This window comes from Dipodomys merriami, unplaced genomic scaffold, assembly GCF_024711535.1.
Source record: "Dipodomys merriami isolate MVZ:Mamm:240054 unplaced genomic scaffold, mDipMer1.0.p SCAF_2, whole genome shotgun sequence".
NCBI classification, from domain to species: Eukaryota; Metazoa; Chordata; class Mammalia; order Rodentia; family Heteromyidae; genus Dipodomys; species Dipodomys merriami.
In genome coordinates this window covers 58,964,705-58,976,715 of record NW_027203381.1, presented here as the reverse complement: position 1 = coordinate 58,976,715, position 12,011 = coordinate 58,964,705, and the positions used below count along the sequence as shown (strand labels likewise).

Below are 12,011 nucleotides of genomic sequence, written 5' to 3'. Positions count from 1 at the left end.
ACAAATTCATTTCATAACCAAATTGTATCCTATTACGTAATTATGCAAAATTTCTTTAGTTATGTATACTAATGAAGTAAGGGAAAGACTAGGTCTAAGTAAGTCACCTTGCTTTCATAGCCATCCTGGTGCCTAACCAGGTGATGGCTCATCACCTGGCTTAAAGGCCTAGAAGTGAGACAAGCTATCCTTGAATTGCGGATATACCATGTTGATTAGACCAAGAGAAGATATCTAAATGTATCCTGTTGTTTAGCCCCAGAGAAGTCCCATCCCAGATGATAGGAGTGCCTGAATTCTGAGAGGCAGGGATGGGGACTTGGATGATAGGGTACTGGCCCTGCCAGTCCTCTGCCTTAAACTGGGGGGACTCGAGTTTCCTGGGACCCTGCCCCCTGCCTTGACCCTATTTTAGGGTCAAACCAGGTCAGATCATCAAGGCAGGCAGGCCGTGTGTGCTGTGTCCTGTCTCATGGCTTTGCTCTGGTCATCTCACTTCAGCTCTCCATTAGGGATGATCTGGTTTGTTGGCATTGTTTTTCTGCTTTTTCTTTCCTCTTCTGATCTCATGACTCAGTTTTCTACCAGAGTTAAGTCTATTCGCCAGGCTGCAGGTCTTTGTGACATTAGTCCACTTGCAGACACCAACCTTTTAATAAAGACTCCCAATATGACCTCTCAAAATGTGGCTTCTTTGTATCTTGCTGACTGGATTCAGCTTACAACACTAATAGATTTATGGATGAGACTATTGATGTCTGGAATTTGCTTTAAAATATTCCAGTGGTATGCTGGAAATTGGTGGCTCACACCTATAATCTTAGCTATCCAGGAAGCTGAGATCAAGGTTTGAGGCCAGTCTGGGCAGACTCTTATCTCCAATTAACCAGCAAAAGACTGGAAGTGGAGGTATGGCTCCAGTGGTATAGTGCCAGCCTTGAGCAAAAAAGCTAAGGGAGAGCATTAGGTCCTGAATTCCAGCCCCCAGACCCAGCACATGTGTGCACATGTGCACTCATGCATGCACACGTGCGCGCGCACACACAAATAGTAATATTCCAGTGTATGTGTGTGTGTGGGGAAATGGGTGAAACTACTGACAAGCAAGATTTTCTTAATTATGTTTTTATTTAAGTAGTTGTACAAAGGAGTTACCATTTAACAATGCATCTTATTCAATGTCCCCCCTTTTATCATTCTCCCCATCTCTCCTAACCCAATGCCTCCCCTCCATTTTCTTAATTTCATAGGATATTCATTCAATTTTATGACTGCATTCTCCCACACCTTCCTCTCTTTATTCATCTACCCCTTCCCCTTTGACCCCTGCTCCTGTCAAGTTCCAGTTTTCTGGTATTCATTTTGCTGGACTATGAGTTTTTCCATTTGAATTCTTCCTGTAAATATCATATTTCGGTTAATATATTTGTGTACACTTGCATACAACCCCATTGTGAAACAAGATTTTGTAAATGCATTAGTACATATTAAAACCAGATGATAGGTTTAGGGTTTCATTCTACTATTCTCTCTACTTTGGTAAAAGTGGATTTTTTATAACAAAACCTTAACAATTGTATCCTGACAACCCATCCTGAGAGTTGTATGTATGTGCATCTTTAGGGCTAGGAGATGGGATGCAAAAATGTATAGACTTCTCAGCTTCCAACCATGTGGTTAACCTAAAATGGCTATCTGGGTGTTACCTTGCCTCTTGGCTAACATGATTGATTGCATTCTTTTTCATGCTCATTTTTCACTCCTTGAGATGGTCAATTTCATCTTCAGTGAAATCTTATACCTTGGTTCACCCTAGAGTAAAAGCCAGGGGAAGAATACTATGGAAGCATTCCTGAAGGGATTCTGTTATTAAGGCCTTGTTTGATATACGAGGGAATGTAAAATTGGAGAAAAATAGGGTAGAACTATTGGAAATCCAATTTGTTAAAAATATTTTTTTTGTTGGATTGATGCAGTCATGAGGTAGCATGTATTGTTTGGTTTTCTCTTCCTTTTGCTCACGTTATTCTAAGATAGGTTAGCATATGAGTTGAGCAGCAGGGATGCGTGGAATTTATGAATCAGAGAGGTACTTCTTTTGGATTTAGTGGGAAGAGACACTGCCTCATATTTACAACTGTTTCAATGTGAGGTTAATGAGGAACCAGTTAGATCCTGCCATTTCTTGAAAATAATTTTTGCTGCCAAATTGAGTCTCTCTCCAGCCCCTAATAAATGAAGATTTTGCTACAGTCAGACATATGCAAATCACATTTCCCTTCTCAAGCCAAGGTTAAATAAAAGGGGAAATTATGAAAGATTGCTTAGAGCAGCACGGATTTTCAAGGCTTGAGGATGAATACTGTTCTTTCAAATTTAGGGTGAGTTGCCCATTAGGGCAAAACAGGGTAGGAATTAAATGAAGGAGGAAGGGGCCCTGGGCATAAACACGTTCCAGTACTGCATCTGTGTTGAAAGGCTTTGTTGTTCCCTGAACCTCGGTAATTACAGGCATTTTTCTATGCCCTGAAAAGTGTTTGGCAAATAAGAAGAGGCTGTCCCCTCCTTTTCTGTGTTCCAGGCTGGAATCTGGCACTGTTGCAGGGAAACACCAATTCCCAGCAAGGCTCCCTGGGAGCAAATGCTTTGTTTTCTCTTCACTGAATCCAGCCTAGGGTCCTTTCTCTGTAGCAGAGCCTAGCATGGAAAATCTATTTGGAGCAACTTGTCGCCAGGAGGGAAGAATACTAGCCAACTCTATGGGGAAGTGGCAGTCATCCAGGCCAGTCACACTGGCTAGCCAGGTGGGCATGAACACTGAAAAGCGGACGGACATGAGACCTATGTGTGCCCACACGTGTCACCACCATCCTTAGGTACCACACACACATGTTCACGATGCCAGTCACACCCACCCCAAATACACACTGTGTAATAATCATACCCATGCAGATGCTAGTACACTCATTCCACACATGTACCCAACCACACACACACATCACATATACTCAACCATATGCACAGTACGCACACTCCATTACTCACATACACACACATCATATGTACACGTATACACTTCATTATCCACCCGACCCCCCACGAATCATGGCAAGTGTCTAACACACCCAACAATACACCACACAGTCTACACACTCCACACCCCGCTGCTGTCGGTCCCCTGGGAGCCAGAGGCAGCCCCCTCTCCCCATAGGTGCGCTCCCCCAGGGACTCGCGCCCGCGGTCCCCCCTTCTCCCCCCTCCACCCCCCCCCCCCGCAACCCGGGGAAGCGTACGACAGAAAAAGTGAGTTGCGAGCGCGGACGGGCAGGCGGTGTGTACGTGTGAGAAAACCCTGTGAAAGAAGCACGAAGCAGCCCACGGAAAGGCTCCAGGCTCGGGGACCGGGCACGCGGAGGACACAGCGCGTGCCCGCGCGAGCCAGTTCCCCAGGCGTCTCCCTGGGAGGGAAGTGTGCGTGTGAGCTGCGCGCGTGTCCGCGCGGCGCGGCCCGGGCGTGCGGGTCCGAACAGTCTCCAGGGAGGTCTGGGCACCTCGGAGCGCGCGCGCCGCAGGAGCTCACCTTGGAGAGCGGCGGCGCTGCTGCCGCTGCCCCCGCCGCCAACCACTGCGCTCGCGGACTGGCTGGGAGGAGGCCGTGCGCACGCGGCGGCGCGCGTACGCGCGTGCGGGTGCGCGCGGGACGCGCCGGCGGCCGGGGGCGGGGCGCGAGGGAGGCCGTAGCCCCGCCCCGTCGCTGCGCCCGCGCGGGGCGGCTCCTCCGCTAGTCTGGGACCGCTGAGCTCCCGCCGCCTGCGCCTCCGCCGCGCGGCGTCCACCGTCCGCCCGCGCTGCGCCTCGCGTGTGCCGCCGGCTCGCGCGCTGCCCGCCCCAGGCGCCGCTCCTCCCGGGCTCCCGGCCTCGGCTCCGCGCGGACGCCGAGGAGATGAGTGCGGCCACGGCGCCGGCGCCCGAGCGCGGCTGGAAGAGCGAGAAAGTGGATGAGGCGCAGGCCCTGGCGCGAAGCTGCGCCGCCCGCCGCCCCGACTTCCAGCCGTGCGACGGGCTGTCCATCTGCGCCACGCACAGCCACGGCAAGTGCTTCAAGCTGCACTGGTGCTGTCACCTAGGATGGTGTCACTGTAAGTCCCGCCTCCGTGCGGCCCGCCGCGCTCCCGGGGCGGCCGGGGCTGCGGCGCCGCAGGCCGGGGTCGCGCCGGGCTCCGTCCACCGGAGCTGCCCAAGCGCGCGACGCCCGGCGCCGGCGCTGCCTCGGCAACGCGAGGAAATCCCGGGGGACGAGGGAGGGGGGCGGGAAGGGGACGGACCTGGCAGCCACGAAAGGGGAGCTCCCCGTGCCGGGAAAACCCGAGTCTCCCTTCCTTTTTCTTGTCTTTGGGCCCCGAAATATCATCATCGGGCGGTGGGCTGAGAAACGCTGGGGCCGGCTCTGGTCTCGCTCGGGAGGGGAAGCCTCGCCCCGGGTCTGGAGGCTCCGTGCCGTCGCCTCTTGAACTTCTCTGCGTTTATAGGAAAGAAAAAGCCCTGGGGAATGGAATCGGGGTCCAGTTATTGTGTTTGAGTTGAGCAAAGCGCTCAAGCGTGAGAGGTTTGCTCCCAGAAGTTATAAAAGGAGCAGCCGTTTTGGAGGTTGGACTCCCTCCGTACCCAGGTGCAGCCTTTAGAGCCATTGTGTGCATCTGCAAGAATAACAAAATAAAGTGAGAGTGAGCTTAACGGGCCGTGATCTAATGTAGAAAACCCCAGAACTAAATGGTGTAGGCCCTATTTATCGTGTGATTTTTAAATAGATTACACTTAAGCAGCCATTTAATCAGGATTCCACAATTAGATTAGTTCATGGCATTTGGCCTACTCTGATGAATCATTTGCTTTTCAGGAATATAATCTAAAGTTAGTTTCCACATAGTCTTATAGTAGAGTAGAGAGTTTGGAGAGAAATCTTCCAAGTGGTTTTAAGTTAAATTACTTTTTCCTTGTGAGAAGAAAATGGCTCACATACAGAGATTCTTACAAACTGAGCACAATCGAATATTTTAGTTGCATTTATGAATTCAAGGGTAGTGGATCCTTGTGTTTTCTTTGTAAATTCATGGTATGTGGAATAGGCACTGATGTTTTTATGTTTCATTCACTGATGTGTTCTTTTCTTCCTACTTCTCATTCTTCCTGTGTTCAGGCCTGGTCCCATTTAGAAAGCTGGGAACAGGGTAAAGAAATGAAAGTAGTAACTGGGAACTTGGGGTGCTGAAGAGCACAGTAGGATATGTCTTTAAGGCCTGTTTCTTGGACAAACATAGATTATAGGATGGAACGGGAGGAAGGTTTAGTGTGGTGCAGGTGAATACTTGTCTTCTTTCAGCAGTGCCTCTTATGAGAACACTGTTACTAATGGGAACTTTGCTGTCTAATCAAATTGCTTCTAACTTCCACAGCCTTTCTTAAAAAGAGCTGATTCAGTTGCTTTCTACCTTCTTCCTGCTGGTACTATTTGTACCTAATGACATCATATAGAACAATTCTTTTTCAGCCCGTGACTGTTTCTACCCTTCAGATATGCATATCTGAATACACATAGGCATTTCTTGCCATTATGGACTATCTTGTCTATCTGTGGACATTTCCAGAATGAAATAGGTCTTCCTGGTGTTTCTTGAAACGTGTTTAGACTTCATATTCATTGATTGACTGCACAAAGATTGCCAGCATTTTTTTCTGAAGCCATTGTTTAGAACTATTTTTAAGTTCCATTCCCAGTGCCCTTCCTTGTATAGAATAGTATCCAGGCTCCTAAGCATCCTGGTTCTTTTTCTAAACATGCCAGTGGTAGGATTTTGTGAAGACTGTGCTACAAAGGTAGACGTTATTCCACTAGTAATCTAGAGTGAAGTGAAACTGCTGTCTCCCACCTTTGAGATGCTGTTGAATTTGCTAGGGTCCCATTGCCTTTTCTGGTATCTACATCTCATTGCTATGAGCTTGCAGTTAATTAAGCCATCAGTTTTTTTTTAAACATTTGCAGCAGTTAAATACCATCTTGCCATCTCAATGTGATAGAATATTTTTGGACACAGATACTGATCCCCTGGGTATTTTTCCTAAATTTCATTTTAGGAGATTTAGCCTGTTTTTCTGACTTACGGTGTTTTAAAATTCTGGCAAAGATATTTTGTGTGTGTGTGTGTGTGTGTGTGTGTGTGTGTGTGCGCGCGCATGTGTGCGCGCATGTGTGCATGCAAGCATGCACTTACATTTCCAAAAATTCTTATTATTCACATGTTAGATGCCAGTAGTACTACATCTTTGTGCAAGTTATTGATAAAGTAGTTGAATACGAGAAGACCACATAGAGATTCCTGAAGCCTGCTGGTAGACCTGCCCTTGAAGCTGATGACAATTGAATAATCAGTTCTTGTTAAAGTTGTCCACGCTGTTAACTAGTTGCCCAAATGTATAATTATTCATGTATATTTTTCATGTCCTTGTGAGCATAATGAAAACCTGGAAAAAATTTGTTGCTGTTCTACCAACATAGGACTTTCACTGCTTTTTTTATTTTATTTATTTATTTATTTATTTAGTTTTTTGGTCGGTCGTGGGGCTTGAACTCTGGGCCTGGGCGCTGTCCCTCAGCTCTTCAGCTCAAGGCGAGCGCTCTACCACTTGAGCTACAGCACCACTTCCGGTTTCCTGGTGGTTTATTGGAGATAGGAGTCTCACGGTCTCTCCTGCCTGGGCTGGCTTTGAACCTCGATCCTCAGATCTCAGCCTCCTGAGTAGCTAGGATTACAGGCATGAGCCACCAGCGCCCGGTTTCACTGCTTTTTTTAAATTCATGATCTAACTATATAAATCTATTCTTAAAAAGATAATAGATTATATAATGTAACTCAGGTTGGTTGGGCTGATTTTAAAGTATCTGAATTTAGAAAAGGGGTGACGTTAAGTGTGCTGGACTGTTTCTTTCTAGTTATTCAGCAGTCAGACCTATATTAATTCTCTCTTTTCCAGGGTTCCACCAGGCTCTGAGTCTGCTTGCTGCACTTGCAGTAAGTCAGGGATCCCAGGCATGAGCAGCTGTGGTATTTGAAGCAGCCAGATGCTGTATTACTGTCGCCTCACTTGGCTGGGCATCAGTTCTTCCTATCCTTTGTATCCAAATAGCATTATTCTTGAGGGAAAACAGAGTTAACATGTTTGAGAATCATTTTCTTTTTTGACACTAGTGTAACATATCAGTTGTTATCAGGATTCTTCTTTTGTTGCACATGGCTTGAGCATCTTTTGTTTATGACATCTTTTGTTTATGTGTGTGTGTGTATGCCAGTGCCATAGCTTGAACTTAGACCCCATACTCTTACTTGCCTTTTTTGGTCAAGGCTGACACTCTGCCACTTGAGTCACATCTCCACTTTCAATGAGATATTTGTGTGACTGAGTGTGTGAGTCAGCCAGCCAGCCAGCCAGCTAGCTAGTCCTAGGCCTTGAACTCAAGATCTGGATGCTGTTCTTGAGCTTTGTTGCTCAAGATTAGTGCTCTTATCGCCTGAGCTACAGCTCCACTTCCAGCTTTTGGTTAATTGGAAATAAGAGTCTCCTAGACTTTCCTACATAGGCTGGTTTCGAACAATGATCCTCAGAGCTCAGCCTCTTCTGAGTAGCAGTTATAGACTTGAGCCACCATCACTTGGCAAAATGATGAGACATGTTTATGGAAACAGAAGACAGATATGAATACAGCTGGATCCTGGCCTTTGAGAGGAATGTAAGGGAAGGATCCATGCTGTTTTAATTTTTTTGAAACATGAGTGATAAAGGTGAGAGACTGGTTTGCTCACTAAAGCTGAGGGTACTAAAATGAAAAGCATCCCTTCATTCACATAAAGGCAGATACAGCTGATTGGTAGAGACAGAGTGGGTAGATTTGAGGTAAAAATCTATAGGCTTGAGTGAATTTGGGAAGAACAGGAAAATTACTAAGAATAACTTTTAGACTTACAAATTTCTACCTTGTGTACCTTGGATGAATGTCAATAAAGTAGTATTGTGAGGAAAATCATGAGCCCAGATTTGGATCTACTGAATTTAAACACATCCATTCATGGTAATGTGAGTGGGCAATTAGATATGGGAATCTAGAACTCAAAGGAGAGGCCTGGGCTAGAGATAATGTAGAAATCATAATGTAGAATTTATTTATAGGTTATTGTTGTTGTCATGATGAAATGTGAGATTGCCGAGAGAGATGATAACATGAGAAATGAAGAAAACCCTAGGCTTTTGTTTTAGAACACTAATTTGTAGAGTGTAGATATAGGAACATAAGCTTCCAGTGATATCTAAGAAGAGGTACCTAGAGAAGAAAATTCTGCGAGGGGACTACTGATGGCCTAGGGAAATGAGTGCTTGAAAAAAGAGTACTAAGATGGAGCTAGTTTTCTACGGGTTATTTCTTAAACATTGGTAATTTATACTAGTAGTGATTTTCTTTATTATTAAAGAAATACTAGTAGTGATTTATTTATTATTAAAGAGGGTGAAAGATTTATTCTTGGAACAAAGCACTTTGATACAGGGAATTCTTCAATGTAAAATGGGAATAGAATGCTAGGAGCCAAGAACTAGGACACAGAGATGATTGTTTTAATATTTATTCAGTGATTATTTTGTGCCAGAGTAAGATATTATGCTGAGTACTAATTACGAGTGATATACTAGTCATTGTGTCCGTTTAAATAGAATTGAGAAAAAGACTTAATGAAGTTAAGCAATAACAAAAAAAAAGAAGTAACAACAACAACAAAATAAGAAGTACCTTTCCATGGCACATAGCAAGTAAGGAGTGGAGCTTGGATTTGTATCCAGGTATGCCAGATTCTGGTTCTGGGATCTAGACTTGGAACCACCATCACACAGCAGAGCAGCATAGTGAACTGATCCAATAGAGCTCAGTTCCATTGAACCAGTGATAAGGAAAATGTTGAAGAACTGGACAAGTTGTGCCAATTGCATAGTGAAATACAGAAAAATGAGAACTCCAAAGGGAGAGCATTGGATGTGTTGGAGAATAAAACTCAAATGAAGCATTATGAAAGAGAAAGTGATGAGAAGGTGACAGGTGGAGTTGAGTGGGTGTACGTGGTATGATGGAGGTGCCACCAGCAGAACTCAGAGCTCAGTTTTCTTCAGAAGGAATCTTAAAAGATGTCGCTTTTAGGTTGAAAGGAGGAGGAGTGGGACTTGATGTCCTCTAATAGATGATATTAGCATATCTAAAGAAAGATTGACACTAGAGAATGTGGATAGGAGGCATGGAAAAGTAGAAAAAAGGGAGTTGGAGAGGCAGAATGTGCTAAATTTTCAGAACTGTTTAGAGAAGGTGGTATGCTACCTATATGTGCACTCCCGTCCTTCTGGCCAAGCTATCCCAAACATTTTTGGTTCAATTTGGCTTTGTATTTATAGGTTCCTATACAGACAAGAGGTGCTGATTAAAGAATTCAGCTGTCAGGACCTTAGGGAAAAGCACATGCCTTTCTGTTAGTATATTAACGCTGTAGTTTTTTGTTATTTATTTGTTCTGTTTTTCTGCTGCTTTGATACAACTAACTCTTAGGAAATGCACAATGAAGTCCAGACTGCTATAGGAGAATTCTGACTGGTTTTCCTAAAGCTTAGATATCTGTAGTAGTGGCTATAGAAAATGTAGTCAGGAAAGGCTGTCAGTGAAACTTAGAAAAAGAAAGAGGAGGGGGGAAGGAGGGAGGGAAAGAAAGGGAAAAAAAGGAAAAAAGGAAAGAAAGAGTACTAGTAACTGACGGAAGATGATCTGGATTCTAAGAGGAATGGTGTTGTGTTAGGTGGATTTCTTCATAGCTCTTCCAGAGATAGAGATAGCTGGTAAGTGTCTCTCCATTCTTTCAAATGGAGTGCATCAACCTCAGCAATAGCAGTACTTGTTAGCACACAGTACTTGTTAGCAGCACAGCAGTAATGTTTTGAATGTTGTGGTTTGAATATGCAGTGGCCCTCACAGGCTCATGTATGGATCACTTGGCCTCCAGGTGGTGGCACTTTTGTGAGAAGTTTGTGGAAACTGACAGGTGTGATCTCCACTGAGGAAGTAGATTACTGGGGCCTGTCTTTGAAGGCTATATTGGGACTCTATCCCAATCTTGCTTTCTACTTCCTGTTTGCCATGCTGTCTTAGACTAAGTCTTTTGAGACCATAAGCAAATCTTTCCTCTTTTAACTTGTTCTTCCAAGTATTTTGTCACAGTGATGGGAAAAGTAACAAATACAGATGTGTTAGTAAGCTAGTAATCATTATAATCTGTAGGGTAAATACTTTTAACTGTCCTCACTTTTCCATTAGGAAGCTTGCCTAAGGATATTCCAAACCAATTGCCAACAAGGCTTGCTGTTCCACTCAGGATATGGTGAGAATGTGTTCAGCCATTTAAAATTCTTTCTGGAACAAACAGAAATTAAGTAAGTAAAATGAGAATATTTTCTGATTTTAAGAGATGGACAGTTCTATACATTGTAAAACTTTGCTATAAAAAGTTGATATTGTATTGAGTAATGTAACTTTTTTAAACAATAGGCAAAAATGTATTTGCACCAGGCACTGGTGACTCATGTCCTGTGATTCTAGCTACTCTGGAGGCTGAAATCTGAGGAGCTCAGTTTGAAGACAGCCCAGGCAGGAAAGACTGTGAGATTCTTATCTCCAGTAAACTACTCAGAAAAAAGCTGAAAGTGGTGTTGTAGCTCAAGTGGTAGAACACTAGCCTTGAGTGAAAAAAATCTCAGGGACACTTTCTGAGTTTAAAACCCAAGACTGGCCCCAGGGCCCTAGGCTCTGAGTTCAAGCCCCAGGACAGATGTGTGCGCGTGCACACATGTGTGCACGTGTGCTTGCACGCGCACACACACATACAAAATCATATTTCACAGGGCTGTCGTGAAGCTTATACAACATATAGGCAAAATACTTAGAACAGCAGGGCGTCAGTAAAGGGTGGGACAAGTCACTTACCAAAAATGAAAAAACAGTGAAAGTAGAAAATGTTCTCTTTTGAGAGCAGGCTTTGCAGTTGGACTTTCTTCCCTCTTTTTCCTTTTAAGGTTTCCAGTCATTACTTAACCTATAACAATAACAATAGTAATAATAATATTAGCCTACTAGCATTATAATTGTCTCTGGACAAAACAAAACAAAACACAGAAGAAATGGCTCAAAAATGCAAACATTTTGAAAAATGACTTTATGGCTGACCATTTTTTTCAGTCCATGGTTCAATACAGGTTGTATCTCTTTATTACTGTAGTTCCTTTATGCCAAAACAATGATGTTTTTCTTAATGACTTCACATTTTTTAGACTCTAGGTTAAATATAGAATATCACAAATTGTTTCTTCATGATTATATTTCTGCTAAACAGTTTTATGAAGTTACTACATAGATGACATTGTGTCTTTCTTAATGACAACTCAAGAGACCAACATCTCAAGCTACAAAATGTTAGTTTAATACTGCTAATTGTTAAGGTATTAACTGCTAAGGTATTAACTGCTGCATGTAAACATACAGTTTTCCATTGTTATTTTCTCTGTTGGAAATTATTTTTCCATACTTTCTTGCTAAGCCTGTATTTGTCAGTGAATTGTGTTTCTTGTAGGCAATAGGCATGAGACACTAGCAGTATGGCTTATTTCTGTGGTTGTTTTTGTTTTGTTTTGAGATAAGGTCTCACTAAGTAGTCCAGGTTGGTCTTGAACTTGTAATCCTCCTGCCTCAGCTTCCAAGTGCTTGGGTTACAGGTGTTATGCCATTGATTTTGTATTTGATTTTTTTTTTCAGGTAGCCATAAAAAAACCTTGCTCTTTTAAAATATGTACCTAGTTGTCCACTGTATTTTTGTTCTTTGTATTTCTTTAAACATGACAGACATGCTTTTTGGGAGAGGGGAAGTCCTGGGGCTTGACCT

The 12,011-nt window shown here is 43.8% G+C and overlaps 1 protein-coding gene across 1 annotated transcript in view; it reads left to right on the top strand.

Moving 5' to 3' along the window:
* Positions 1 to 3,904: 3,904 nt before the first annotated feature.
* The window catches only part of CUNH3orf70 (chromosome unknown C3orf70 homolog), a 58,169-nt gene continuing 50,062 nt past the window's right edge, over positions 3,905 to 12,011 (top strand). Inside the window, exon 1 of the mRNA XM_070029741.1 lies at positions 3,905 to 4,139. Coding sequence (XP_069885842.1) covers positions 3,944 to 4,139 — 196 coding nt within the window. The 5' untranslated portion in view covers positions 3,905 to 3,943. The remainder of the gene's footprint in view (positions 4,140 to 12,011) is intronic.